The 26,582-nt window shown below is 48.1% G+C and overlaps 1 protein-coding gene and 1 long non-coding RNA gene across 24 annotated transcripts in view; one reads left to right on the forward strand and one right to left on the reverse strand.

Moving 5' to 3' along the window:
- ANK1 (ankyrin 1) overlaps positions 1-26,582 on the forward strand; it is a 218,437-nt gene that overhangs the window by 93,516 nt on the left and 98,339 nt on the right. For 2 of the 23 annotated variants that reach the window (XM_058720565.1, XM_058720564.1), the window contains exon 1: positions 18,798-18,874. The exons of 20 other annotated variants lie outside the window; for them this stretch is intronic. Coding sequence is in view for 1 of the 3 variants with exons in the window: in XM_058720553.1 (XP_058576536.1) it covers positions 19,467-19,505 (39 nt within the window). In the remaining 2 variants the exon portion in view is untranslated. Of the gene's footprint in view, positions 1-18,797; positions 18,875-19,106; positions 19,506-26,582 lie in introns of those variants that run through there. One more of the 23 variants, XM_058720553.1, reaches the window with a different exon arrangement.
- LOC131506689 (uncharacterized) lies at positions 753-19,110 on the reverse strand. Its single transcript, XR_009259093.1, has 4 exons — positions 18,934-19,110; positions 3,746-3,821; positions 3,522-3,648; positions 753-1,656 (listed from the first exon to the last, which is right to left on the reverse strand). It is a non-coding gene; the product is annotated as an uncharacterized LOC131506689 (long non-coding RNA).

A 26,582-nucleotide genomic window follows, 5' to 3' on the forward strand; every position in this document is an offset into this window, starting at 1 on the left:
AAACACCACCCCTCCTTTGGGCCAGAGAAGGCCCACTGTCCTCTGCATGTGTCGGTTCCCTCTGCCCTTGGCACCCCTTAAAGTCATGACCCTTATCTAGCAGTTGGTCTATCTCTCTTTCACAATGTCTCTGGCACTAAATAAATACTGTGGAGTTAAAACAAAAAAAAGAATGACCATTGAACTCTGACTTGTGTGTGTGTGTGTGTGTGTGTGTGTGTTGAAACGTGGAAATGTGGCAAGGTTGTTGCTTTGAATGATGGGTTAAATGGATTCTGCTCCAGCCCTGCCTTTATTCTTTTCCTTATGAAATCCCTTATAGAAACAGCCTTTTATTAGAACTGCAGTTTTTCTCAGATTTGGTTAAAACACATTTGCAGATGGAGTGATGAGCTGACTGGTTGGGAGGTTTGGACATTCAGTCTCCATCTAAATTGTCTTCCTTTGGGGTTTTGAAAAATCACTTGTGGGGCGCCTGGGTGGCTCAGTCGGTTGAGCGTCCGACTTCAGCTCAGGTCATGATCTCACGGTTCGTGAGTTCGAGCCCCGCGTCGGGCTCTGGGCTGATGGCTCAGAGCCCGGAGCCTGCTTCCGATCCTGTGTCTCCCTCTCTCTCTGCCCCTCCCCCATTCATGCTCTGTCTCTCTCTGTCTCAAAAATAAATAAACATTAAAAAAAAATTAAAAAACAAAAAGAAAAATCACTTGTGAATGCCCTTGCTTCTCTACCTGAAAAAATGCAGACAGTAGCACTTAACACTGGTGACCACAAGGAGTTGGTGTTGGGCGCTGAGTTAGTATTAGCAGGTTGTTCTGAATGCCTCAGGCACGAATTGTTATTTAAACAGGTGTTCCAGGATTAGGACAACTGTGGTACCCAGTCCTGTTTCCCTAACTCCATTCATTTGCTGCATTGCTGTTAGGAATTTTGTTTCTAGCCTTTGAATAGGTGGGATATTTGGAGCAAGAAGTGCATGGTGCAGAAAAAAAAAAAGTGCATGGTGCAGCTTTAATTTGTTAATTAAGAGTCTTTGTTTGAATCTAATTTTGTTTGCATAACAATAAAAATGCATACAGATTAGGACCATCACCTGATAACTGAACTGGGGGCGGGTTCCTGGAAGCTCTTTCAGGGCCCAGGGGCAGCAGGGGGGCTGCTTGAAGATCCCTTCCATCTTGCCTTTCACACAGGGAGGCCTTCCTCTGAAATGTTCCTAATTCCTTTAATCCCGTCATGACTTGCTTTCACTCCTGTTCCTTCAGAGTCATGCCCCAGAGCATTCTCCAAGCTGATAAGTAATTACTGAGCACCTGAGATGGGATGGTCCTGTGGCGATGCAGACGTGAAATGAATGGGCTGTGGTGGCTGCCCTTAAAGCCCTCTCAGCTGGGAAGTAGGACACAAACCACTGTGATCCCAAGGAAGAAAGGAATCTACCGCCAGGGGTACAATGCTGTGGACATTCTAGGAGAGAATATTGCAAGCAGAGGCAATCGAGGGGAGGTCCATGAACATAGTGCCTTCAAGTGGGATGTAAGGGACAGATTTGATGCAGACAGTGGAGAATGGAGGAAGAGGGGAACGTGGAAGGGTGCCCCAGAGGGAGAAGCCACCGTGGGGAAAGATCCTGAGCGGTCAGTGGGTTTTTCTGTTAACCTGGGTAGAGAAAGAAGACAGGTATGAGATCAGGCTGGGAAGTTAGCTGGAAAGTAGATGAAGAAGGGCCCGCCAGGGTGTTCAAAGGACCTGGAGAACAGTGGGGAGGAACGGAAGTGTTCTGAGCCGCAGGATCCTGGCTGTGGTTCAGGAAGCTCGCTCTTGCGGTACCATGTAAAGTGGATGGGAGGGAGCCTGGCGGGGCGTGCTGAGTCGTCCAGGTGAGACGTAGTGAAGTTCTGGTCTCAGTTTATTAAAATGGAAAGCCATGGATGGATGGGAGAGAGCAAACTGAGGGAAGGAAAACAAAAGAGCCTCCTGAGCCCTGTGCCGGGTCCTGTTCTAAGAATCACACAGGTATTCACTCATTTAATCACTGTGGTGGCCCCTTATGAATTGTTGCGTGTCATAGGTCAGGAAACTGAGGCACAGAGAGATTTAATTTGCTCAGGGCTATGGAGGCGGGAAGTGTTGGAACTGTGATATGAAGCCAAGAAAGCTGGCCCTCAGATCCTGACTCCTTAACCTGTCCCTTATTCTGCTCTCATATGAGGAGACTCAGGAAGAAAAGTGGAGGCTGGCTTCTCTCTTCCCTGACCACGTGGTGGCATCTCATGTGGGACTCCCAGGAGCGCACTCCCCAGATGCTTCACTCGGGGGTGTATTTGGCCCTGTGGCAGGATTGTGGCAGACCCACGATCCTTCATATCATTCTACCACTTTCCCCATTCCTTCAACAAAGCCTCACTGGACACACCGTTCTCAGGCTCTCCCTTGTACTTTAAAAAGTACAAAGTAGAACTATGTCAGGAGGTGTGCAGACATCTAGACCCCAAAACAGACGCATTGCAGGATGTTTAATTTACAAAATTAAAATTAAAACCATTGGATTCTGGGGGACACCTGGGTGGCTCAGTAGGTTGAGCGTCCGGCTGTTGATTTTGGCTCAGGTCTTGATCTTGCAGGTTCGAGCGCCACTTCGGGCTCCACACTGACAGTGCAGAGCCTGCTTGGGATCCTCTCTCTCACCCTCTCTCTCTGCCCACCCCCCCAATAAATAAATAAACTTAAAAAAAAGCGGGTCTTACTAAAGAGGTGAAACTGTAACATACCAAAGTTCCCATGTACAAAACAGGAAAATTATGGAACTGGTTAATTATATCCCAAAAAGGTATTTTTCTTTAAGAAGGAATTCACTAACTACAGTTAGCTATTGCACTGAAGTTCTTCATGGGGTGAAAAAGAGTGGAGCAGAAAACTGTGAGGAAGTCTGGAAGGCTGAACTAGCTGGAGAGCAGTCAGAGTGAGAAAGACCAGCCTGTCCTGATGTGCTGTGTGGGAAAATAACGAATTTTAGGGTCAGATACCACTGGGTCAGATATTAGTTGGTCAGGTTTTCTCCAAGACTGTTCAGAGCTCTAACACGATCCCTTGTTTTGAAACCCTCTAAGGATAGAATTTGTGTTTCCTTGCCCAGAGCACCCTTTGCACAGGGAGCGGTGGGGGGTGGGGGTGACATTGCACAGGGCTGTGGTTCTGGGAACACACTTTGGGAAATGTAGAATCAGGCTACATTGAGAGGTGGTGTTCAGATTGTCATTTTAGGGGAGACCCTTGGTAATTGGAGCACATTATATAGGCAGGAAATCACCAAGGAAAAGAGTCTGGAATGGTGTCTGGGGGAAGCCTTGAAGGAACAAGGAACAGAAAAGAACAAAGAGACTGGAAGAAAGTCCCTAAATGTCACGGGTGCCACTGGCAAGAGCAGAGACTCACCCCATGGTGTTTGCAAGGTCATTACCAGGTGAAAGGTGGGGTAGAGCCACAGGAAAGCAGATTCCAATCTTCCGTGAGGTAGGACTTACCAACAGTTGGAATTCTCCAGGGAGGGAAGTGATCAGAGCCCTGTCAAAGTTTTCCAAGGAAGGACAGTGGTGTGGACCAGGAATAGGGCTTAGATGTCCTTGGGAAGGATAGCCTTGAATGATGTAACTGCAAGACAAACCACACAAAGAGGAAATGGGGTTTGGTGAACTGAATGTGTTGTATTCACTTCGATGCACAGTTACTTTTCTGAGGGTTGACTTACCTAAACGTTGTCTAGTTTCTTTCTCCTCCTGGGTCTGTGGGGCCTTGATAATTTGCATGGTTGGTTTAATAGCTCTCTGTGGAAATGAGAAAATGATTCAATCAGGCGAAATGGATTCTGGATGAGCAAAGGAGCTTTTTCTGGTGTGGATATTTTGGGAATGCCTATACTGTTTAGTACATACAACAGAAATCTTGGGACTTTCTGATCAGCTGGTGTCTAATGGTCAAGGCAATGAAATACTTGAAATTTTATAGGCTGAATAGGATGGAATTCTTTCGTAATTTGGGACCCAGATTTGCATCTTGTTTACTTAGATTTGCATAGGTGTTTAGAGATGCCCTAACTCTAAACGTGTCAGATGGAATAAGAATTAATATATGCAATGTACTCTATTTTGATTCAAATAAAAGGCTTATTGTCTGACTCACCAAGAATCCAAGACCACCTGAGATGGTTCTCATAGGTGTCAGGAAATACCTGGGGAGCAGTGGGGCCTTACAGATATTTAGAGACAGGCCTACAGGATACTGAACTGACTCACTCAGTACGATGCCCCCACTGGATATACGGTCTCATTTTGTGGAGGTGGAAACTGGTGAACGGGATGTTAGGTGACTTGCTTGCAATCACTCACTGGTTGGTGGCAAACAGCTAGAGACTGGCAGAGGAAGCCTGAAGAAAAAAGCAGCCTTTTTTTCTCCCAGTTGGAAAAATTTACCCAAGACGCGGCGGGCACATCCTCAGCCGGCACAGATGAGCTTCCCTACAACACACCCAATTCCTTTTTGGCCCTACATCTTGGCTTTGCGAGTTTGCATGTTTGATTTCACAGCTGTCTACGGAAATATTCCTTCTTCTGTTGGGCAGTCCCATAGCAGGGGTACACAGTCCCAGAACTGGGGTGCGCTGGGGGACAAAACATCGGAAAGAAGAGGGCAGGACAGGCAGGTCCCCTTGCTGAAGGGTTCCTGGACCCTTAGGCTGGTGCTGGGGGGAGGGGTGGGGAGAAGGATGGGTAGGCAGGCATATGAACAGTCCAATCTCTCTAAACTCAGAGAGTTTAAGGTCTCAGCAAGTAGTTACTAAGCTCCTGTTTTGTACCTAGCCGTTTAAAATCCCGTTGATTTAAATCCTTGGGTTTACTAGCTGTATTCCTAATTTGGCCAGGGGTTGTTTTGACTGCTCTGCCCTTGGCCTTAATTTAGATGGAGCCAGCCACCAGCCGGTAGCGTCAGGGAGGGAGTTGCAAACAGCCATGGATCCCTCCGCCCCTACTGAATTAGCTCCTTCACCCTCAGCACTTGTTCTCACCTCCCTAACCCTGGGCTCTGAGGTCAGACTTGAAGTTGACATCTGCCTCATGGCCTTGGAGACCTTCCGCCTTCCCCTGGCCCTCCACTCTCCTTCCTCCATTGGTTCTTGCCGTCTGTGTCCAGTAGGGGCAAGGAGAAGAGGCCACCCAAGCAGACTCCAGGGATGAGCTTGGAATATGCTGGACTAGAAGACAGAGGACTGGTCTGTGGTTCTACCTCTGCCATGACCTGTAACCCTGAGCCAGCCACTTCATCCTTCCAGACCTGGAGATGAGGGGTTGTTCCCAGGCCCTGAAGTCTGTGCCTTCTGGCTGTACTCAGAGCACACAGCTCTGAGTTCAGTTTCTGATTTCAATTTCCGTTGGGTTTGGGAATGACTGTGTGCTTCTTCTTTTGCAGAAGACAGCAGCAGTGTATGAGGGGAAATTGGAAGTGGACAGAGAGGTAGGAAGGGTGGTGAGATCAGTGTCTGAGCACCCAGAGCTCAGAGAGCCTGGGAAGGTGGGCCCTACTGAGCTCTCCACACCTGTGACCCATGGGATGTGGCACCCGAGCAGAAGGCACCTTGCATAGCTGCTGTCTGGGGGTGGCTCCTGTGGGATCCATCTGAAAAGGGTCCCTCGGATGGCACAACACAGTGCCTTTTCAAGTAGGGGAGAGCCATGAGGCAGGGGTCTGTGGATGGTCCAAAGCTTGCTGACCATCTAGGAAAACTGCAGACGGCAGGGAAGGTTGAGGTGGCTGAGGAGATTTAGGGGTGAAGTACGAGGGCAGATGAATCCCCCTCCTTGTCACTGACAAAACATCTGACTGGTTTTCACCTCCTGTCTCACACCTTCCAAATAGAGCCTCCAGTTCAGACCCAAAGTGGTGACTTTTTATTCCTAAAGAGGGAGACTCCACAAGAAGCAGAGGGCAGAGACAGTTCTCTTTAGCCTTTCTGGTTAAGGACTTCACCAGTTTCTTAGTGAGGCATGATTGCAAGTTCAATGTCAAACCACTCTGGATTTTTTTTGTATGTGGCGTATTCTCTCCCCTCCCCCAACTGCCTGCACCCTCTTTAAGTACTCTGTCTGGTAAACTAGAAGGCACCTGCCAGAGTGCCTGGGTGGCTCATTTGTTTGAGTGTCTGACTTCCACTCAGGTCATGATCTCAAAGTCCGTGAGTTTGAGCCCCACATCAGGCTCTCTGCTGTCAACACAGAGCCTGCTTGGGATCCTCTGTTCTCCTCTCTCTGTCTCTCACCTGCTCTCTCTCTCTCTCTCTCTCTGAAAAATAAACAACAACAAAAAAAATTAGGATACACCATCCTGCAGAAAAAACAGTGCCCTCAGCTGTCCCCTGCCCTCCTAACCATCCTCTCTCCTCCCCTGCCTCCAGCCCCAGAGTCTAATGCCCTTGTGTCCACTGTTTGTCTCAGTGTCTGAAGCTGCCCACACAGGGACTGTCCATGTGCACACACACACACAGGCTCCCTCAGAGTGACCTGGGCGAGTTCTGAAGCCAAGCAGGCTTTGGGCTCCAGGAAAACCATTGCCCTGTGAGCCCGACAAGCATCAATCCTCTTGGGTGGTAAGAATCTAGAAGGAGAGGAGTCTGCTCCTCTCCCCTCCCCACTGGGTGGGGTGTAGGAGGATGTCTCATCCCCCAGGAACAGAGGAGAATAAGCTGAATGCTATAATAATGAGTCACTCAGGTTAACTCAACAAACTCCTACAGGCATTTGAAAAATGTTAATGCTATTTATGAATTCAGTCAGAGTCCAAGAGGAAATAATTGAAAGTTACTGGTTAAAAATTGAGAGGAGGTGAACTTGGGCCTCCTATCAGGTCTGATTAGCCAGCTGTATTCCAGGGCATCCCCAGGGAGGCCCCCGGGGTCTGTTTCAGCTGTCTGTGGCTTCAGCTTCCCTGATTGGCCTCAGCACAGTGGAGGCACTTAGCAAATGCTAAATAATAATTAGAGTAAGTGGCCTGGACAAAGCACCGCTGTGGAATGCACCTCGCTGCCATTATAGAACAGAGACCTTCCCTGGCTTTCTCTCCTCTCTCTCCCAGCCAGAACTGACGTCTCGTTTATTTATGGCTTCCTCAGAGTTCCTGGGCTTTTCTATCCTTCCACAGTCTCATTGTCCACTAAAGCAGATTGCTTGCAAGAACAGGTTTGGCCCCAAATTGCTGAGTTCAAATCCTGACCCTACCACTTATATGCTGTGTGACCTTGGGCAAGTTTGTTAACCTCTCTGTGCTTCTGTTTTCCACTCATAAAATAAGGCCAGTTATATATATATATATATATATATATATATATATATCTATCTTCTAAAATTGCCGTGAGGATTAAATGAGGTAGCACTTGTAAGATGCTTAGAACGATGCTTACCGCATAGTAAGCACCCCCAAATGTTACCTGTTACTGTTTCTTTCTTTTGGTTCCTCTACTAGTGAGTGCTTTGAACTTCTTGTCCCATGGGTGTCAAAAGATGCATAGAATCTGTTGGTATAGAACAGGGCACTCCAGACCCAGCAAGAGGCGTGCCTCGGTGGTGGCAGAGACTCGGGTAGAGCACTAGAATATTCCTTGACTGTGTCAAGTGGACCTCTCACAACCTTTGCATTTCCAGATGCCACACACTCCATCTCTGTCTGCATTCAGGCCTCTGCTCCAGCATCACCTTCTCAGAGAGGCCTCCTGTGTCTAACACTGTATCCCATCTTACTCTCTGTCCGTTTCCTTGTGTGATTGTCCTTTGTGGCCCTTATCACTTCCCTGTAGGATCAATGTCTTATTGCTTGTCCATCCACTTGCTCTCTCTCCAGTTAGAAAGTAAGCTCGTTGAGGGCAGGACATTTGTCTCTCTGTTCAGTGCTGTATCCTAAAGAGTGTCTGGCATCTAACAATCAAACAGATATATACATTTCTTTAAGCTCTACACCCAATGTGGGGCTTGAACTCACAACTCCGAGATCAAGAGTCACGTACTCCACTGACTGAGCCAGTCAGGTACCCCGATACAGATATTTAAAAAAAATTTTTTTAAGTTTATTTATTCATTTTGAGAGGGAGAGAGAGAGCACAAGTGGGGAAGAGGCAGAGAGAGAGGGAGAGAGAGAACCCAAGCAAATTCTGCACCACCAGTGCAGAACCCGATGTAGGGTTCAAACTCACAAACCGTGAGATCATGACCTGAGCCAAAGTCGGATGCTTAACTGAATGAGTCACCCAGGTGCCCCTAGATGTTTTTTAAACAAATGAATGAGTCCAATAACCATCATCTCATTTTCATGTTTGCATAAAACTTTTGTGAGAGATGGCAGCTCCCTTCAACTTCGTGACAAGAGACGTGTAAAACGTTAAAAGCTGTACTATCATTTGGAATTAATTATTCTTTTACGTAGTATTCATAGAGTTCCCCAGAGTAGGCATATTTATTTTGTTGCCTTACTTATATATTTATATTTACAAATGTTTGTTTCTGGATCCGTGTGTTCTGTCTTCTATAACCAAACACCTGGGGCACAGGCTCCAAATTGAAATTGATCCCCATGACTTTCTAAAAACCGGCTGTCCTTATGGTTGGTTCAAGTCTCACTGCTGGACAAAAGGTTGCCCTGAGTGCTGTGGCATCCTCTGACCTCAGCCTCTCCTTTAAACTCCTGGCACTTCTTGTTGGAACCTCTTGTTTGGTTTTAACCGTGCCATGGGGGCATCTCTTACTGAATCTTTACCCCTTTTGTTGTTCTATTTATTTTCTATATGACTATATCTTTATCTCTACTAGTTTGCCATCTTCCCAAGGGTAGCAACCATGGAATATACTTAATGTATGTCTTCCATTGGGTTCTTGGATTGCACGTGGCAATTCAACAGTTCATATCTGAATGGAAGAATAAAGGAATGAGAAGCAGACCTATCAGCACCACCAAGTCTTTTGTTGATCATTTATCTCTGTTAGCCTCACCCTAAAAGCATTTTAGGGACCAAAGGCTGATATGGATATTGGCAATGATTTTCCTCTGGATGTGTTGATTGTCATCTTTGTATCTCATTTCAGAAATCCTGGAAATGTCTCTCTCTCTCTTTCTTTCTCTAAGAGGCTAAGAACTAGCTCAGTCATTACAGAAATGATAATGGGTTTTTTAGTGATACTTGGTTCACTGCCCATTTCTCTTATTCTTTCTCCAATACCTAATGTACCTTTATTTAGCAGTTCAAGGTCAGGGGTGCTGAGAAAGGTCATCTTGAAAAGCAGTTTATAGAAGAAGAAGTCAAGGTTGATTTTAGACTAGAAGTAGGGTATTCATAAAGTCATAAAATTTTAGATATGGAAAGCACAGTAATGCTTCTATAACATTTTATTTCTTTAAAAAGATATGAAGCCAAAGTTTAGAAAAGGGACCATCTAGACATGCTTCATCACTGTACAGATTAGAAATGTCCAAATGAGTGACCTACCTTGGGATTCACCTACTGTAGGTGGGGATTTCTGCAGATAAGAGAGACAGAGAGAAATGCAGATGTGACTGATGATTTATAACTTATTTCCTCCCCTTTTATTTAAGTAATTATAAAAGGGGTGATATAAATACTGTATGAAAATATATCTCACAGAGAAGCCAGCCAGAATTCACAAGAGGATTAAATAGAAAGATAATGGTCTCTATTCAATTATTAAGAATAATATGATGAGCCCCGTGTGAAATATTATGTGTGGCACCTGCTCTTATTGCCTTGGTAGGAGAGAGAAAAGAGGCCCCGGGAAGTAGAAGGCAGATACCAAGGTGTTCTTCAGTGTTAACTTCTAAGTGTCCTGTTGTGAAAGGAGCTTAAGAAGATCTTGCAGGAAGCTGTCGGGTTGTGAGGAATGGCAAAATTCAGGGGATGGTAGGCAGGCCAGGTACTGGTTTAATTGGGCTTAATTGCTTTGAAGTGTTTTGGCTCCAGGAAGAGAGAAAAAACTTCTTCAGTCAGCATTTGACCTGCTGGGTCTGCCCCTGACCATCAGCGCCCTAAGGACGGGGAAAGAAGTCAGTGCTACAGCAGGGCGTCCCTAAGGACTCCACCAGCTCATTATCCCTCCCCAGGGCTAGCTGCAGAGGCTGTTTGCACCTGCTTCCTGGTGCTGCTTGCACCTGGTTCCAAAGGGGGTATTCCTGAAGTTACTGTGATAATTCTAGAGAACTCGGTGGGAGTAGACTGGGATTGTTTCAAGACTCTCCACTTCCCCAACCTTATGGGAGAGACCATCTTGGCTCAGTCACCTGTCATTAATCCCTTTAGGGCCTAGGTCCTATAAACATTTCTGCATTGAACGTGCCTCTGATCCGTGGCTGGGCTCCCTTCTGACCAGCGGGAATGGCCAAAATAATAAAGAGACCCTTGCTTGCACTCAAATTTCCAAGACTGAGCCATTCTTCCTGGAGAATACTGAATTTCACTTTTTTGTCTACCCTAAAAATCCCTTAGCTCATATAATCAAGCAAAAACCAGAGTGACTCTCTTCCCTCTGCTTCACGCATGGCCCAAAGCATGTAGTGCTCTTGGGTGACTTTGGGCAAATTACTAAATGTTTTTGTGCCATACCTTGCCTTCCGTGAGATGGGAATACTTCCATGGCAGCTTCTTTCTAGGGTAGTTGTGAGGATTCAATGTGTAGACATCTAAAATACTTAGAACAGCACCTAGCTCTTAAATCTGAACTGTTATTATTTTCAGATTCTTTCCCCCTCCTGCTCTTTTCTCTGTACCTCATTGTCACTAGAGTGAAGTATGATGGGCCAGAGGGCAGGGAGGCGGGGTCACAGGGCATGATCTTCCCAGGCTCCAATTCCTAGTGGAATCAACTCTGCCTCCCCCAAGCTGAGGAATCCTTGCTCCAGAGGCCAGGCAAAGTTTGGGGAGCACAGGCCCCTCTGGAATTCTTTAGGCAGGTCAGGCTGGTGACAGGCTACCCATTCTGGCTTTCTCTCCTTAGGGAGAATTTTTCAAATAAGGGAAAGGCCTGAGCAGATCTACTGGTCAGCCATGTAGGGCTCTCTGAATGGGCACTTGGACATCCTTTGGAAACTGAGCCATGGGGTTCGCTGCCAATAGCCAAGCCCACGTGAGCACGTCCAAATGTGAAGTGAGTTTCTTCTCCTAAGCAGCGGGCTGCAGAGGAAGGTTTCTATAATGTGTGGGAGCACTGGACAGAGTGTAGTAAACCAGGCCATTCTGGCAGCGTGTCTCGTACATGTTTTCCAAAATGTGTGTAATTTCCGCCCTGAGTCTGGGCTCCCCAGTCAGCAGCCAGGCAATATGTTCTGAAGTGTCGGTTCTGAGCACAGCCAGAGCCCCGCACAGGTGGCAAAAATGAAACATGGCAACGGGACATGGGCCAGCACACTTGATGAGGGCGATGCCTTTAGAATTATATTCATGCACCCCATGACCTGTCAACACTCTCTCACCCACAGCAGAGAGATGGGATCTGTTAAGGACCTATCTGCATGACCGCCTCGGGAGTGAGGAAGCCAACTCGCTTGTTCGGCCTGAGCTGGTAGTTTTGTGCTAATGGAAATTGTGGGGAAAAGCCTGGAGGTCCACACTGGGGTGCAGGATCCTTTCCTCCTGCACAGCCCAGGGCTCTTCCCCGCCTATGAAGTGACTGGTTCCAAGGCCGTTTCCACAGGGGCCATGACAGCATGTGGCGAAATGAACAATTTGGCCAACAGCTTAGAACATCTGATTTTTTTTTTTTCATGGATGTGACTCATTTTAAAATCTGAATTGAATGAATTTCTTTGGATTCCAGTTGAGCCAATGTTTCCTGAGCCTCTGGTGTGTGGTCTGTATCATGCTAACACTCATGTATGTTGTTTTGACCCAGCCATTTGGCCTACTTGAGGAACAAAATCCTGTTCCACTCGAGAGACATGTATTCGTGCTGCTTTGTGCTGGGTGTAGAGATGCTGAGATGAACAAATATGAGGGGACCCCTCATCTCATACTTTTTTCCCTGCCTGGGTAGCCCTGAGTGGGTCCAGAACTGCTCAGCAGACAAAAGCCATTTGCTTATTTTTGAGGCATTGAGTTGTTTAGGAATTCCAGTTCTATTTCTTATCCAAAGACAGAAATGGATACTGAAGTTGAAATTTGTTATTGTACATAAAACATTCTGCTCTCTTCATCTGGTTATTGGCTGAGAGACAGTGACGTTTGGATGCCTGTTTGCTTCTTACTATTGGGAAAATAATCCTGTCCCTTATAGACTTGCCACTGGGTTCGCTCCCCTCTTTTCCCTCCAGCACAGGGGCAGGGTTTCTGGGGCACTGGGCACAGAGACCACTGGGGAGGTCGGGCTTTGTTGGTCCTTCCCTTTGGCAAACTTGGCTTTGAGCTTGTCCATGTTGGGGGGGGGGGGGGGGAGGAGTGCTCCAGAGCACATGATTTGAAAATCAGAGAGGGAGATAACAAATATACTCAAAAGCATGTTGGGTTTTTTTTCACACCAGGAGTGGGGATATACCCGAAAAATCTCAATACTGAAAAAGCAACCCAGAGTGTAAAACCGTTTTCCAAGTTGAGGGTTTGTGAGGAGTCCGGTTCCACTGAGGCTGTGTCAGAGTGGGCTTACAGCTAAAAAGATCCCTTTGGAAGGACAGCCATTATCCAGTCCCAGGAATGAGGGGAACCCCTGTGGGTATATGAAGAGAAAATCCTAGATTCAGCTTTGCTGTCCCCCGCCTCCCCTGCCGTGATCTCGGGTTTAATGCTGGCCCTCTCTGGATTCCCTGTAGCACCTTTCTCATGGGTTTAAAAATAGACTCCGGGGCTGCCAACCCTCTTAAAAGGAACATGATAGAGATCAGTGCCAGTGCTATGGGACCTGATACCCAGCTCTGATCACCTCCCTAAATAGACCCCACACTTGGGATCCCTTGCTCCAGTGAGGGGGGGCACCCAGGGCTATCCAGCTGGCCACTGGGTGCTCTCCACACAAAATTAAATAGCAAAACAACCCAGACTGTCTTTTCTCCTTTCCCTTTCTTCTCTCACTATTGAAAAGCTTAAGAAGGAATTACAAGGTCTGAGGGGAGTCAGACTGGACTTCTCAGTCCACCCAGTGTAATAGCTGCAGCCCATATTCTGTAAAGTTCCTTCCCAATTAATCAGTAGGTGGAGCGGGTGGGGCTAGTGCAGGGGGGTGCAACAGTGTCTGGATGAGGAATAACATTTTCCCAGCAGTGATGCTCTTAATGGTTTACACAGTCCCCGGGGTGGTTGATGGCTGGCTCCAGCAGCGATAAACGAGCCTGCCTTTCTCAGTAAAGGGTGGAGCTCCTGCTAGGCACCCTTATCCTCTGTGCCCAGAGTCTCCAGGAGCTGGGGCACCTCCCTGCGTGCATGAGGGGCTGGACAGATAGAAGAATGGTCGAGAGCAGAGTTGTACTTGTCAGCAGGCCGTGCTACAGCCAGCAGCCGGGAAGCCGCAGGGGGAGCTGTCAGACCTGAGGCTCGGCTGTACACACGACTCGAGACTTGTTTCTTCACTGCATTGAAATGGTGCATCAGAAGCCCAACTCCAGTCGTTGTAGCAGAGTGCTGGGGGCTGTTGGGGTCCTGTTCACAGCTGTGAATGTTTGACCTTGGCTAAGCTGTAACAAGGCCCTAACTTTCCAGAATAGAAACAAGATCAGCAACACTCTGGGCGGTGGGAAGGGTTAACCATTGACGGAAGCTTTAGTTGAGAAGAAGGGGAGGAGAGGAGGAAAAGAAGAGATGTTAGTTGTCACTTATTGAGTACCTGCTGTGTGTCCTTAGTGGTGCTAGGCATTTACATTATCATTTTATTTTATTATATTATTGTTATTTTTTATTTTGAGAGAGAGAGAGAGAGAGAGTACATGCAAGCAGGGGAGGGGCAGAGGGACAGGGAGGGAGAGAATCTTAAGCAGGCTTCATCCTTAGCTCAGAGCCTGATGTGGGGCTTGATCCCATGACCCTGGGATCATGCCCTGAGCTGAAGTCAAGACTTGGACGTTTAACCAACTGAGCCACCCAGGTGCCCCTACATTATTTTCATAATACCTGGAGACGTGAGTCAAGTTATTTTTATTTTACTGATGAAGAAACCAATACTCAGAAAAGTTACTTCCCTTATCAAAATTTACACAGTGCAACTGCAGAGCAGCGGGCCTACTAACTTTGAGTGTTTGAAGGCTGCCCAGAGAAGCAAATAGTGCCATTGTTACTAAGTTAGTTCCATGTCTGAGTTGGAGGGGGATTAGACCAGAGGAGCAGGAGGGGCACATCTGTCCTTGAGTTAATTGAAGGGGGAGAGCAGTAGCTGCTGTCCAGGGCGTGAGGTGACAGGAGGCCTTTCTCTGGAATCCCGGGTCTGCCCTGAATGTCAGCTCTCACATTCCTTTAGACGGGAGCCAGCTTGTGTCCTGGCTGGCCGCTGCCTGCAGCTGCCTGTTCCTGTCCCCCCAAAACATTCTGTGGGAGGCACAGTCATCTGAGAATCCCATGCACCTGGGATCCTTTGCTCCAGGCTTTTGAGCAAAGAGACGTGTTCTCCCAGTTTGTGGAAGAGCTAGATTCTTGGAGGAATTCACTGCAGGGTCCCCATAGATTGTCCTGGGCTCCCACTCCACTCACGGATTTTCTGTATTATACAATGAATTGCTTCCCTTTCTTCTCCTGCACTGTCTCCTCCTGACATAGCTGGATGTGGCCTAGAGGACAGGCTCCACAGCGGAAGCCTCTAGCATCTCATTATGCTCATCAGCCTAGGGAACTCCAGAGACAGTTGGTAAACTATTTAGCAAGATTGGGAAAAACCTGTAGACCCTATGAACCTATAGGATGGAACAAGGGGTCTTGTGTCCTTCCTGAGAACCTCTGGTTTTTTCTTTAGCTAATCAGTTCCTTTCTGTTGCTTTACTTCGGTTTCAGTGACTGTCACTGGCAGATCTCCTGATACATTCAATACCTGCAATAAAAAGTGCAGCCTTGGGGTGGCTCGGTCAGTTAAGCGTCTGACTTCGGCTCAGGTCATGATCTCATGGTTCATGGGTTCGAGCCCCGCATTGGGCTCTGTGCTGACAGCTCAGAGCCTGGAGCCTGCTTCCTGCTTCTGATTCTGTCTCCCTCTCTCTTTGCCCCTCCCCCGCTCATGTCCTGTCTCTCTCTGTCTCTCAAAAATGAATAGAAACGTTAAAAAGAATTAAAAAAAAAAAGTGCAGCCTTCAGGTATGGAAAAAAAGGAAACTGGCAGGGAGCAGGATGGTTATTTGTCATCTAAAGGTGTGGTGGTGATGGAGGGTGGAGAAGGGATAGTCAGCTCATGGAGAAAATAATAATCCCTTATCTTTCTGAATGCTAGAGCCCAAAGACACCATGACAAGTCATTTAGTTTATCCTGCTTCTATATGCCATATCAAATGGTGAGTTATCTGTCTCTGCTATCCTGAAGGATTCCCAGCAAAGATTCAGCCCTTTCTGAATAATGAGTTCTATTAAGTCATATCCCCAACAGCTGGAAAGTTCTTCCTGTCTAATGCCTAATGTAAATCTTCTCTACCTCAGTTTTCAACCCCATGACTTACCCTTTCCTTATGACGGTGGGTTTGCCCTTTTCAAACATTGGTAAGCAAGCATTTATTGGGCACCACTGCTCAGCACTGTGCTAATCACACAGGGAAGCAGATGGGGAAGGCGAGGGGGAGGGATTGGGAATACAGAACATTTGAACCAAGCTGCCTCTGCCTGTGAGAAGCTTATAATGGAATCATGGTCACCTGGCTACCACACTTGAGAGAGGCACCATATCATTAGGCCTGTGCTGGGGTTCTAGTGCCAGAAGGAGGACTTTACATCTGAAGGGCCAAATCCTTTATTCTCCTTAGTGCCAGTCACCTCAGCTCCTTCATGTCTGACACTGTTTCCTTTCTTCTCCTCTTGGGCCTTGCCTCTTTGCATATTTAAGTTGTAAAGCCTCAACCTTAATGAGGTCATGGGTAACATCAAGAATTCGTAACAATCCTGGGGCACGTGGATGGCTCAGTCGGTTGAGCGTCCGACTTTGGCTCAGGTCACAATCTTGCCGTCCATGAGTTCGAATGCTGCATGGGGCTCTGTGCTGATAGCTCAGAGCCTGGAGCCTGCTTCCGATTTGTGTCTCCTTCTCTCTCTGCCCCTCCCGTGCTCGCACTCTGTCTCTCTCTCTCAAAATTAAATAAACATTAAAAAAAAATTTTTTTTAAGAATTCTTGCCAGTCCTGGTCAGTTCCTCTGATAGTACCTCAGCATCTTTCCCATTACTCTCACAATGCTATGGGTTGTATTCAGCTTCTGGTCCACTATAACTATCTCGTCCTTTTTCTTTTTGGTTGTGTAAAACCCATAGCATTGGACGGTACAAGGAACACTGGACTTAGGAGCTTTAATATCTGCGTACCAAAATTAGACTGGGGATGTTTTCCTATTTTAACTTTGAATATTTCACTTTACTTGCAAGGTCTTAGTTTATCTCACTTTTAAAACAGATATTCTGGGAGTGCCTGGGTGGCTCAGTCGGTTAAGCGTGCAACTTCAACTCAGGTCATGATCTCACAGTTTGTGGGTTTGAACCCCATGTCAGGCTCTGCGCTGACAGCTCGGAGCCTGGAGCCTGCTTCCAATTTTGTGTCTCCCTCTCTCTTTGCTCCTCCCCCACTTGTGCTCACTCAGAAATAAAAAAAATAAAAAATAAACAGTTACTCTGTATATAAAGAACTGTCAAAACTCAATAATAAAACAAACAACCTGACTTAGAAATGGGCAAAAGGTTTGAACAAATATGATACCAAAGAAGATATGTGGATGGCAAGTAATCCTCTGAAAAGATGTTTAACACCATTAGCTATTAGACGAGTGCAAATGAAAGCCACAGTGAAATACTACTGCACATCTACTAGGATTTCTAAATTAAGATTGGCCATACCAAGTATTGGCAGGGATGTGGACCTACTGGCACAAGGGAGGGATCATGATGTAGGAGGAAATTTTTGGAGGTGATTCTGGAGGTTCATTATCATGACTGTATCATGATGGTTTTATGGGGGTATACATATACCAAAACTTACCAAATTGTACATTTTATTTTTTTTTTATTTTTATTTTTTTAATGTTTTTTATTTATTTTTGGGACAGAGAGAGACAGAGCATGAACGGGGGAGGGGCAGAGAGAGAGGGAGACACAGAATCGGAAACAGGCTCCAGGCTCCGAGCCATCAGCCCAGAGCCTGACACGGGGCTCGAACTCACGGACCGCGAGATCGTGACCTGGCTGAAGTCGGACGCTTAACCGACTGCGCCACCCAGGCGCCCCACCAAATTGTACATTTTAAATACACTGTTTATGGTATGGCAATCAAACCTTAATGTAGCTGCTAAAAAAGTGGTCTGTGTTTCATGGTGCAGTTGTATCGGTTTTTGAAAGTAGTCTGCATATTCTTTATCTTCCATTTGAGTAGGGCGTTTTCTCTCTCTCTAAATATTAATGTTGAGTGGTGCTTTAGAATCCCTTGAGATACTACACTGGGCTATGATCAGGGCTGTTCCAGTAACCATAATTTATTAATTGAAGCTCTCTATGTAGAGGATTTTAGCATATCTGAGAGACAGTTTTAAGAGGCACGGGACAAGAGACCTGTAGGGACCTGTGTGTTAACAACGTGTGCATGGGGAGAGAAGGGCTGGGGTGACTTCCTATACTCAGACCTAGCCCTTTGGTACAGCAGTGCAGGTGTTTTCCACCCCCCTTTCAGAGGTGGCCTATTCTGAAGTTCATCCTCTAATGATGTTGAGGGTCTCAGACCTAGAAAGTTCTGATGCTGCAGTCTTCAAATACCAGTTTTTTTTTTTTTCCACTCACGTGGAGAGGATTTGGTTGCATTATACACTTCAGATCCTCTCTGTTTTGACAACATATGGACCTTTTCTCTTGATCTTTATTTATCCCACTTGTTTGGGACTTTTCTTTAATTGTTGAATGGCTTTGAAGAGCACTTTACTTTGGAAAACACTCTGAGTTTTTTTCTAACCTTCAGGAGCATGCTTCACATTATCTATTCCTGGCCCTGAGTACACTTTTGTTAGGAATCTTGCCAGTGCTGTTAATGGAAGGGCTTTGGGTCAGCTGTACCCTCCATTTACTGGTGGGGACCATGGTCCTGACTCTACCTGTCTGGGCTCAGTTCCTTTACAAGCTAAAAGCATCGTCTACCTTATGGGGTGGCTGTGAGGATTAATTAAGGTAAGGCAATATGTCCATCACCTAATAGGTGCTCAGTGTGTTAATTCCTCACCAACACACAGCTCGGCCATACCTATGTGTCAGGGCAGGAGGGGTGGAAAAAGAGCATTTAGTGTTATTTGAAGAGAACATGAAGCCGGGCTCATGATATAACATCTATGGTCTGAACAAGCAATCTTGCCCCGGGGGGGCCAATTACCTGGCATTGCTTTTGCTGACCACTTCTAGTCACCTGTTCTTAATAATCTCGCATAGCCCCCAAGGCTTGGCCACCTCCCCTCCCTGCCCCCCCCCCCCCCACAGATGTTTTTGACATCTGCCCCTGAAGTGACCTCAGGAGAAGGTGAAGATGGTCCCGGAACAGAAAACTGGGAGCTTGCTCCAGCCGATGTTTCATTAACACCAGCAGACTTGAGGGATGAGGGAGATAGTAATAACAGATCTGTGTACTGCCTCTCAGCTTCATTTCGCATCGCGGCTCTCTGGCAGAATCTGGAATAGGCTGATTAGCTGGTATCTCAGGACACGATGTAAGAGCTCAAAACATGCAAATTGGTTATGGGGCATAAATAGACTTTGCTGAGCTCACCCTGGCCGTCTTTGCAGGCTCCGGGGCCCGTTCACTAGGGCAGTCGGGGCGGCAGGAGGCAGGGCGGGAGCGCCATGCAGCTTGGAGCTCCTCACCTCCATTGGACGTGTGTGCCTCCCTTCTGCAGCGGCAGGACGCTCGCTCCTCGCCCGGCCGGCCGGCACCTGCAGCTCGGGCCGCACCCCCACCCGCGCCCTCCACGCACCCCCTCCTCCGGGTTTGGCAGCAGGTGCCTTCTCTCCGGAGATCGCTTCGCATTAACTTTCCCACCGGACATAATAATGGAGAGAAAATGAAGAGATCCTATTAGCGGCTGGCTGGCTGGCTGGCTGGCTGGAGGGCGGCCGGGCGGCCGGGCGGCCGGGCGCAGGGTCCGGGCGCCCGAGCCCGAGCCCGAACCCGAACCGAGCGGAGGGAGCCTGTATTTTTAGCCAGATGCCGCGTAACTTGCTGGCGCTCCCAGCGCTGCCGAGCAGATAACGGGGGAGGGGGAGCAGGGAGCCGGGTTCGGATTTCAGCGCGGGCGCCGGACGATGGCAGCGAGACAGGGCAGGTCCGGTCCAGACTCTGCGGTGAGTGGACGGCCTGCTCGCGGCCGCTCGGGCGGGGAGCTCGGCGCGCGTTGGGCGGCCGCCGTGCGGGGTCCGGGCCGCAGCGCCCCTGGCCGCCGGCTGCGGGTCCTGCCCGGCTCGGCGGGCGCCAACTTTCGGGCGGGTGCGGGGACGCGCCCCGGTGGCCCTTCTGCTGCCTCACGCCAGCCGGGCGCCGAGGCTTCTAGCAGGATCCAGAGGAAAATTCCTTTGGCCTGGAGGCTGCCGCCGCGCAGGGGCCGGTGGCGGGAGGCGGCCCCGACCTGTGGCCGGCCGGGGCGAGGCGGCGCACGCGGGAGCGCGGGGAGGAGACTGGGGCGCGCGGGGCCCTCGCCGAGGCCGTGTCCCCTCGCCCCGGAGGACAGTCCTGCCCAGCGGGTTCTGCTGCGGGGGGCGCCTCGCTGCCCCTCGCGGGGACCCACCCGCACCCGCGGGGATGCCACGGCCCTGGCCTCAGCCAGAGAAGCGGCCCCATCGCCCTCCACACATCTGACCCCTCAACCTTAGAAACACTAGTGCCCGGAGGTCCAGAGCCAGCGGGAAATGAATGGGGACGAGAGCAACGTTGTGTGCTGGGGAGCCCCTGCTTTCCCTGTACCCTGTCATCCTCCGGCCTCCCGGGCGGCTGTGTAACATCCTTGTTTTGGCAATGGGGAAATTGAGGTCTGGGAACTTGTGTGAGGCATAGCATCAAGTGGCAGAGTGGGGCTCACGCCAGGTCTTCCCAACATCAGGGTCCACTCTGGCTGCTCACACATCACTGCATCACCCAGGCTGTAAGGTCGGCCTTAGGAAGTGCCCAGGAATGGGCAGGGTTCTTCCCAAGGCCTGGCGGTTGTGTTGGGAGATTATAAGAGAACCAGGAGCCCCTGCTTGCACATTTTATTTCCTTAATGACACCTTTAATATGTTCGTTCTATCTTTGCCAGTGGCAGTCTATCTGACTGGGGCTCCTGGAGACAGTTTGTGAGGCTTTACCAGCACAACTTTTTGGAAAGAAAAATGAAAAACTTAATGAAAACCCGCACTGTGGTCCAGGGTTCACTTCTTTTTTTTTTTTTTTTTTTTTTTTAATTTTTTTTTCAACGTTTTTTATTTTATTTTTGGGACAGAGAGAGACAGAGCATGAACGGGGGAGGGGCAGAGAGAGAGGGAGACACAGAATCGGAAACAGGCTCCAGGCTCCGAGCCATCAGCCCAGAGCCTGACGCGGGGCTCGAACTCACGGACCGCGAGATCGTGACCTGGCTGAAGTCGGATGCTTAACCGACTGCGCCACCCAGGCGCCCCCAGGGTTCACTTCTGATGCTCCTAGTCAGGCCCAGGGTTTACATCTGATGCTCTGTAGTCAGTGGGATAAAGGCAGGGGCCACACAGGTGTGCACACTGGCTGGTGCTGCGTTTTCTTCCTGAGAGGCCTAACAGGGGCCTAGGACTAGCCAGGTGCTGAGTAAGAAAGAACTGTCAGATGTGGAGGGCAATCCCTGAATACGAGCAGACAGCTCTGCATCTGGAACTTGGCCTCCCTTAGTCTTCTGGATGTGCTGCAGCAACCCCAGGAAAGAATCTAGAATCTGTTCCCAGGAGTCCTGACAGTGGCCTTGTTAAAGAAACTGCATTTTGCTCAAACAAAATCCCTGGGGAACGATCCGTTATCTATATTATCTTATCAATGTTTACTGATAGTAGCTCAGTTTCCATTCATCTTTTTAGACATGAATGTTGCACTTAAAAGGCCTTGAGAAAGTAATTCATGATTTGTTTTGGGGAACCTTGGGCCATCTCCAGCCCCAGGGAAGGTATAAAGAGGCCCTGGGACTCTCTTACTTAACCTGAAACTCCACTTTGCTTGGCCTCTGGTGTTTTTGAAGCCCTCACTGCTCATGTGTTACAGGCATGCTGACATTTAGCAGTGTGCTTCCGGCCTCTCCCTCCCAGGACACTGGAGCCCCCTCGGCTACTTATCTATTGCTATATTCGTATCACCCCACTCAGGAAGTACAAGTTTAATAATAATCTGGGTGTCTCAGGTAACCAAGGGTTCACCTCCCTTTTCCGAGCAGCCCTTGATGAGAACTCGAGTCCTTTCCTTTCCCCTCCATTACTTCCTCTGAAGTGAGGGCCAAAGTGGGCTCTGAGTGCAGGTGGAAGCTTCTCTCCTCCAAAGCTGAACTCGAGAGGAACATTATGAGCACTAAAAATGATTGGCCCAAGAGGCAGTATAGCACAGGAGTGAAGAGAAAGACCTTAGAGTGTGGCTACTTGGATTCAGCCCCTGGCCAAGCCATGTATTAGCTGTGTGACTCTGGATAAGTTACTTAACTTCTCTGTGACTCAATCACCTCACCTGTGCAAAGGAGACAATAAGTATACCTGCCTCATGGGATTATTGGGAGGAGCAAATGAATTAGTTTATGTAAAGTGTCTAAAATGTAGTAAGGCCTTTAGAAAGGTAAACTTACTTTGTTATGAAAGGAAGTTCAGGGACATCACATGGATTAACCAGCATGGATGTGGGCTGAGGGCACAACAAAAACCCCTTCTTGCCCTCAATGCAGGCATGAGCAATTTTCTCACAGGTGAAATTAGCTTGAAATGAAACTCAAGATGAGGAAGGGGCGAAGACACAAGCAGGCAGGTTTAGCGGGGTGCCCAGAGTTCCTCGGTGGTGATGCTGGGTTCAGGGCCCTTGTGGACTGGTTTTCTGGAACACGGTGAACAGCTTCTGCTAGGTCCTTTATCTAGTTCCCTCGAACAGAGAGGTCTCTCCGAGGCTGCCCCACATCCCAGGGACAGGTGGGACTTGGGGAGGGCCAGGAATTGTGCTCCAATTTATCAGAGCTCAGAGACAGTCTGGTTAGTATTTGGTCATTATCGCCATCATTATTTTCCTGGTTAGTATTTACACTGGTAAACATTCTAAATGGATCATGTTGGATTCATTTGACTCTCTTTTCTGCCCTATTGGATTACACACACTGTTCCTGGATGCACCAGGAAATTGCACCTGGGACAGGTCATTGAATTGGAGGTAATTGAATTAGATGGATGAGCAGCGTGGGCTCAGAAGAACAAAATGGTGAGAATGGGCCTCATATTCCAACCCAGGGTCATTTGCTCTATAGGTTAAATATTCTCTGGCACCTGGGAAGTGTTCACTGAATGCTAGTGGAATGAATTAGTGAGTACGTGCGTGCATGCATGAATGACCCCTTTATAACTCTGTCATTTGTTTTTCAAATCATGAGGGCAGGGACCTATATTTTTATTTTTTATTCTATTTCTCTTTGCCCTAGCAGAATCCTGGACTTGAAATAGGACCTCAGCAAATATATTGTACAATTAAACTGAGTGATACACAGAGGAAGTGACACCATTATCTATAATTCACCTGTAAGATACCCTGAGGATCCTGCTAATGTCCTGACTACTCTATGCCAGAGAAGACCAAACAGAAAATGAAAAGGCCTTAGCAATTGAACTTCACCTCTAACTGTATAGGTGACTTTAGCCAGTCACTTTATTCTCACCTTTGGTTTTATTATCCCCAAAAGGAAGGAGTGGGACTAGATGATCCCATCCTAGAGGCCTGTCTTGGCCTTAACACAGCCTTCAGGGTTAGAGCTGGGGCCTGCCTGGGACCCTTCCCCTGCCATGGATTAACTGTTTGATTGGTCAAGGCATGTGGTTCCTTCCAGCCCCTACAATCTGTCAGGGCTGCCTGGACACCCCTCAGGCTTGAGATTGCTGAGAGTGCATCTCAGGATCAAGGGCAGTGGAAGGGTGTGGGCTTTCATCAGGGAGTCCTGGGCTGAATCCCCGACAGTTAATTGCAGAACTTGGGCAAGTTATTAACCTTTCCAAACCTCAGCTTCATTACTCTTAAATGGGGATGATAATTATACATACCTCACCGGTTGTGATAAGGATGGAAAGATACCCTGTTGATAAGACGCCAGCTCAATGACTGGTGTTAATGCTATAATTTCATTATTGTGTCACACAAGCTATACAAACTACTTCACCTTCCTCAGCCTCGTCTGGATTGGGCTTCCCTTCCCCTCTATTTATCTGCTTCTCTGTCTGTAATAAATATTCTGCCTCACTTCCCAGAGTCAGTACTCTGAACAAACAGTGTCATTAGTGATATTGCATTTCTCTTACCCATCATGCTCAGGTTTTCATCCAAAGTCCTGTTATTCTGCTGCAGAAGATAGTTTGGGGAGGTGGGCTAGGTGGGAGACGTGTCTCTCAGACATTCTCATTCTTAGGGAGTAATTTAGTATTTTCCCCAATAGTTGAATCCAGACAGACTTTCTGATTCAGCAGGCACAAGTAGACTTCTCTCTGAGCTATTAAACCTTGAGTCTGATTTCTCTGGGAATCCAGCTTATGGGGAACCAACAGAACGATCCTCACTTCTGAAATATTTCCCCTACCACAGACGCCTAGCCGAGGAACCCTGGGGACATTAGGTGCCTTGTGTTTTAGGCCAAGAGAGATCTTGGCCTAGTAGACCGTGCTTTGAAGGATTTCCAAAGAGGTATAAGATTTGGTCCCTGTCCCCAAGAAGCAAAAAATTTGGCTGGGGAGACAGAGAAAGATATATTTAAAATACATTTTTAAAATACAAAACCAAACTCCTGCGGCACTTGGGTGGCCCAGTTGGTTAAATGTCTGACCTCAGCTCACATCACGATCTCAGTTTGTGAGTTTGAGCCCCACATCGGGCTATCTGCTGTCAGCACAGAGCCCGCCTCAGATCCTCTGCCCACCACTGCCCCCCTCCCCCCGTCTCTCTCTCTCTCTCAAAAATAAATAAACAAAAAAATTTTTTTTTAAATCAAGCTTCTATTTCTAGATTTAAAGATGGTAAATATTGAGTATCCAAGGACAGCATCATAGAGGAGATAGGAGCTGATTTGGACCTGAATTGGAATTAGCAAACGAGAGGGTCAAAGGGCTTCAGGGTCCCACGAATAATCTGGGTGTGGGCCTGGAAGCTGACGGCCTGGGAATGCCATGGGAAGACAGAGGAGAGAAGAGCAAGGGGCTCTTCTTCTGGCTATGTTGGGGGACTGTGAAATCCGAGTGTGTGTATGTTGTGAGTAGGTGAACACAGAACTTGGGTTTGAGCTTATATAAGGGAGTAGGGTGGGGGCATGTGGGGTCCTGGAATGTGGGAGGGTTGGCAGGAAATGGCGAGGCAGGGGTGGAGTGGGGTTGGCTGAGGGTCAGAGAAAGGAAGCAAGTCCTGGAGGCCTGAGGAGGCAAGATGGGAGGGACAGGGACAGTCCCCCGGGGTGGAGGACCAGACCTATTGTGAAGGTAGTGTCTGTAAGGGTGGAGAGTCTTTTCTGCCATGGGTGAACTGTTTAATTGGCTAAGACATAGAGCCCTGATTTGGGGAGAGGATCAAGGTTTCATTGTAGAATATTGTGTGAGATCGTATTTAGGGTGAGCTTCAGTAGTGTGTGTATCAGTGCGCTGTGGCTGCTGTAACAAATCACCATAGACTTGCTGGCTTGAGACAGGTATTTCTTCTCTAGAAGTGAGAAGTCTGAAGTTAAGCTGACACAAGGCCATCCTCATTCTGGAAACTTTCGGGGGAAATTGCCTCTTCCAGCTTCTGCCCATTGGTGGCTTCCTTGGCTTGTGGCCACACCATTCTGACATCTGCTTCAGTCTTTCCGTCAAGTTTTCTTGTGGGCGTGTGCGTCTCCTCTTGTATCTTTTAGAAGGATACTTCTAGTAGATTTAGGGTCAACCTAGGTAATCTAGAACAGTCTTATCTCAAGACCCATAACTTCATTGCATCTTCATAGCCTCTTTTTCCAAATAAGGTGACATTGCCAGGTTCCAGGGATTAGGGCACAGACATATCTGTTGGGGCCACCGTTCAATCCACTACAGCATGTGCTTTGAGGAGGGAGCATGAAGGAAGGAGACAGAGTATCCCCAAATGGAGAGGAAACCATGAGGTATGGGTGGGTCTTCTGGAGGACTGGCACCACGTGCTTCATGGATGGCCTGTCATGTGACAACACTTACACAATAAACTCGACCTGAGTGTGCACCGTGTGCCAAGCACAGAGCTCAGCACTTGTGCTGATGGGATAATTATAATAATCTATAATAATCCATATTATTTCCTTTCAGCTTCACAGCAAAGGTATGAGAGAGGCTGTTGGGCTCTTGCTCTGAGCCAGCCCCTCACCCCGACAGAGCTCTTGCTCTGCACTTGTCTGCACTCGCTGACTTTATTTGATTGTCCTCACCTCTCATGCTCTCTGGCTGTCATTCATCTTTAACACAAGCAAATGTTCTGGTGGCGGGGTCTTGATGTGTGTGGGGTAGGTGGCCGGGCGACGGCTATGGCGGGGAACTGCTGTACTCTTACGCAGGAGAGCTCCTGAGAGAGACACCTGACAGCTAAAGCCCACGTTAAGTTGACAGCAGAAAAGGAGGTCGAGCTCATAGATTTCAGAGCCGGGCTGTGCTTCTTACCTGTCGTGTGACTTGGCCCAAGTCACTTCTGCTCTCTGTGCCTCGGTTCCTCGTCTGTAAAATGGGGACCACAATACCCGTTACTTCTTGGGGTTTTCAAAAATGATGATTAAATGCATGTCGATGTGGGTATGTAAACATATATTAAGTGTGAAGTGCTGGGAGTGGTTCTTAGCGCATAGTAAGTAAGTGCTATGTGCTGTATACTTAACCAAAACCACAGAAGAGTGCCGAAATGCATGTGTTGGGTTCCTGTGATGCCAGCATCTGTGGCTCCCTGGGGTCAGGCGCTATGTGATACAGGTTCCTCTGTGAGGACGAGGAGCCCTTGGGAACACTGACACAGGCAGTGCTGAGCCTTCGATGTTGGAACCGGGTCTCTCTCAAAGACTGGTCTGTCCTAGGTCCTAGCCAGGAGTGCTTGCTTGTAAGGATACCAAAGAGAAGGGACGGTCGCCTCGAAGGCAGCCTCACGTTCCAGATCTGAGAGCATTCCAGACAGGGACTCTAGGCCCATCTTACAGCTGGGTGCCATGGTGGGCACCAGGGTGC

This window comes from Neofelis nebulosa, chromosome 3, assembly GCF_028018385.1.
Source record: "Neofelis nebulosa isolate mNeoNeb1 chromosome 3, mNeoNeb1.pri, whole genome shotgun sequence".
NCBI classification, from domain to species: domain Eukaryota; kingdom Metazoa; phylum Chordata; class Mammalia; order Carnivora; family Felidae; genus Neofelis; species Neofelis nebulosa.